Below are 3,951 nucleotides of genomic sequence, written 5' to 3'. Positions count from 1 at the left end.
ACTCAGAAATCCGCCTGACTCTGCCTCCCATGTGCTGGGATCAAAGGTGTGCGCCACCACTGCCCAGCTGTGCATGCACTTTTATATGTAGTTTTATTTATACTTTTGATACATGTTTCTTTTTAAAGAATTGCTTATATGTTGGATGTAATAAGTGGCACACACCTCTAATCCCAGCACTCAGGAGGCAGAGGCAGCCAGATCTCGAGTCTGGTCTACATATTGAGACCAAGGATACTCTTATCTTTGGAGAGTACTTCCTTTATGTTTTATATCATAGTGTCTGTATCCAACTAGGGACAGAGTTAAAAATTCTGACCAATACATCTTTGATAGTTTTTTTAAAAGTTGACAAAGATTCAACTGAAAGAAATCACAAAATTCCTCAGATTTCAGTAGCTAGTAGACAACTCCCCAGAAATATGGATTATAACCATAATCTAACAAAAATATATACTAAACTCAAAGGCTTGGCAGTTTTTATATAAGAATCAGATTTCTAACACATAAAATACCTTCAGCCAGAAGTCACTCCAAATCTTTGCATTAGCCATGTTAAATCGAATTATTTTCTGTGAGCCCCTTAAAGCAGAAGATTATTGACCCACCGAGAAAAAAAGTGGAAGAAATGTAGGTACAGACATACTTTTCTACCCTGACCTCAAGGAGTCTTTCTGCATAGTCCCAGCTGTCTTGAAATTTGCTTTGGAGACCAGACTAGCCTCAGACTCAAGAGATCCAACTTGCCTCTGCCTCTGGGATTAAAGATGTATGTTTGGCTAGATGGAACTTTTGACTTTGAAGATCAGTACTTTGATGGTAACTGGATGCTACTCAAGCAAAAACAAGCCACCTAGTGACAACAGTATGAACTGGAAAAATGACAGTTCTAAGTTTAACACAATTGGTGGCTCGGCTCTTAACAGTTCTAAGTTTAACACAATTGGTGGCTCGGCTCTTAAGCATTGCTCTTACAAAGAAATTGGGGTCAATTCCCAGTACCAACACGGTGATTCACAACATTCCGTATCTCCAGTTTCAAGGGGATCCAATGCCTTCTTCTGGCCTCTTAAGAGCACCAGGCTTGCACAGAGTGTACAAACATACATGCAAATTACTAATGCAAATAAAATAAATAACTCTTGAATAAAGGTGTCCCTAAAGTCTAAATTTAGAAATTATGTATTGCTAGCACTTACTAAGGAAGATTATAAAAGTATAAAATTTAAAGTGTATAGTAAAAAAGTACCAAGTACAGTCTTGTTTATACTGCTATAGAAAATGTTTTCAAATATATATTTTAGTAAAATTTCAAAGATTTACTATCATGCTTCTATATTACTTTATCTTTGTGATGTATTATTAAGCATGTATAGCATATATCTATTTTGAAGTTTAAAAAAACTTAGAATATATAAAATCATCATGGCCTTATTGATTCACACCTGAGGTTTTTAATCAGTCATAATCTCCTCTATACTATTGTTATTGTTGTTATTACTATTACTAAGGAAATGTTATATTAACTCAATTATGACTATTTTCAGGTTAACTAAAAGATAACAGAAATTATATAGTTAATTAACATGGAGAAAAATTTTAAGAAGCCATAAGCACTGAACTAAAATGCTATGACTAGTGCTCCTAGTGCTATATATATAACAAAAAAGGGCTCCTAGTGCTATATGTATATAAGTCTCAAAACATACCTGGTTGCCAGATGCCAATTATTACTACACAGAAAAACTAATAGTAGTACAAACAATAAAATATAGTTTTGGTACACAATGAAGAATTCAAACCATAATGCAGAACCTCTTTTAGAGTATAATTAAACCAGTCTTTAGCCATGTTACCAGGAGACTGAGATTAAAGTTCTGTGATAGAACAAAACAATCTTCATATTTAAAATTTGAAAATAATAAACATACTTTTGGTGATCGAGGGTCTGGAGAACGAGCAAAGAGTTCATCTTCAGGCAACTGAGCACTTGAGGACACTGATTCACAGGGACGTGTACCATTGTAGATATGGAATTTGCAATGAGGATTTAAGGCCATGGCAAGAAGTTCTAGAAGTGGAAACCAGTCTTGGGCTAACTTAGCCACACATAGCTCCACCAGGCGATGAGTATTGTTAATAATACATCTCTGTTATATATGGGAGAAAGGTGATTTAAAATATGAAAACATTGCAATTTCAAACAGATGTAACCCGAATTACTGTTAATATTAAATGAGCTCCTTGTTTTTTATATTGATAGATACTAGTTAATCCACTAGTACTATGACCAAAGTAATTTGCCGTCAAAAAGCTACTTGCTTAAAAATGAAGTAGGTAGGTACTATGAGTTGCCAAATTCTGCTATTATCTTCAGACAAGATATAAATTCCCATTTTTCTAAAATTGAAATAATATACCAGTTACCTTAGACAGAAGACTATACACTGACAAGCTCTGTATTTCTAAATCTAAGAAATTAATCTAAGAAAGTCCCAGTTGGTGGGACTTTTACCCCATAGTCGTAATTGAAAAACCAGTTTAGACCACAAAACATCATCTGCTTTATGACTATTTCCAAACATAGAAACAGGTTTATAGCATTTTACAGCATCAAATTAGTCCAAAAACAACTATTTTCACTGTTGAAGTGAAATCTGATTTCATCCTACAAATAACAAGCACTGAAGTATTTGTTTTTGTCTCTGCTCAATATTTGGAGATATTAGGGACCTGATATTACTTTAAGTAGTTTTTACTTAAAAAGAAATCACAACTGTAAATTGAATCAAGGCTATAGAACTATTTAAACAGTAGCTCATGATTCAGATACTTAGGAATTTTAGGTGCCCAAATTAAAATATACATGTGAGTTCATTTCTCACTACTTCTATAGCACTGACCTTTCTGGTGCCCCCAAATCTGTGTTTTATTTTCCCCTTCTTGGGTATTTTGCCTTTAATACATAAAGTAGTAGCATATTTTATAATCGATAGCACCAGATTTTCAATAAAATGTGGTGACCTGCCTAAGGTCAACAGGCATTGGAGAACCAGGGAGAAAGATTAAACCAAGTATTTTTAACTCTAAAATCTCATGTTAATTTTAAATGTCCATGCTGCCTCCAAAGAGATGAATTAATATGAAATTGCTTTAAGTCATACTTTTATACTCTAATACATACATACAAACACACACATACTTGTTCTTCACATCCAAAGGATCGCTATATAATCTGCTTTTTAAAAGTCAAATGGAAAACTCACGTGAATTTCAAACTTCCAGCCACTCACTGCTTCATCTGTAAGGATTTTTGTGAATGAGACTGTTAGCCCATCTCGGAAAAATCGCTGACATGCTTCACTTTTAACATCAAGGCCTAAGAAAGGGAAGAAAAAATAATTATGCTCAACTATATGATGAAAGGCATAAGTAATCAGAAACCTGAATAACAAGCTAGCAGTTGCAGAGCACATCTGGGAAAAAAATGCTCACAGTGAAATAACACTATTGTTATTTCAAAGTTTGTGTATGTCAGAAAAGAAACTTAACTCAGAATTACTAAAGAAAAATTTAAGTATGTGTGTATGTAATGACCTGAGTTTATACCATGTTGAGTGCAGGTATTTAGGAGCTGGTGGTTATGGGCCACACCAGTCATGGGTGCTAAGAACCAACCTGGGTTTCTTCTCCAAGAGCAGCAAGCATCCATAAATGAACTGCTTGGCTATTTCTTTAGCCCTCCCACCCTAAGTAAAATTTTTAAAATAATTACGCAGAAGTACATTTAATGTGATAATATTAACAATAACTCAGGACTGGGGATATAGCTCATTGCAAAGGCAGCTAGTCTTAAAATGTACAAGATCTTAGGATTAATCATCAATGAAGTAAAAATAAATAAAAAATTAACTGTATCTTTTTGTTTGTTTGTTTTTCGAGACAGGGTTT

At 34.1% G+C, this 3,951-nt stretch overlaps 1 protein-coding gene across 9 annotated transcripts in view; it reads right to left on the bottom strand.

Annotated features, from left to right (window-relative positions):
* Positions 1-3,951, bottom strand: part of Usp9x (ubiquitin specific peptidase 9 X-linked) — a 138,204-nt gene that overhangs the window by 72,721 nt on the left and 61,532 nt on the right. For all 9 annotated transcript variants that reach the window (XM_031341951.1, XM_031342135.1, XM_031342079.1 and 6 more), the window contains 2 exons: positions 3,267-3,379; positions 1,932-2,150 (listed from right to left, as the gene is read on the bottom strand). In XM_031341951.1, the coding sequence (XP_031197811.1) occupies positions 1,932-2,150; positions 3,267-3,379 (332 nt within the window). The remainder of the gene's footprint in view (positions 1-1,931; positions 2,151-3,266; positions 3,380-3,951) is intronic.

Source organism: Mastomys coucha, chromosome X, assembly GCF_008632895.1.
Source record: "Mastomys coucha isolate ucsf_1 chromosome X, UCSF_Mcou_1, whole genome shotgun sequence".
Lineage (NCBI taxonomy): Eukaryota > Metazoa > Chordata > Mammalia > Rodentia > Muridae > Mastomys > Mastomys coucha.
This window is presented reverse-complemented; position numbering and strand designations above follow the sequence as displayed.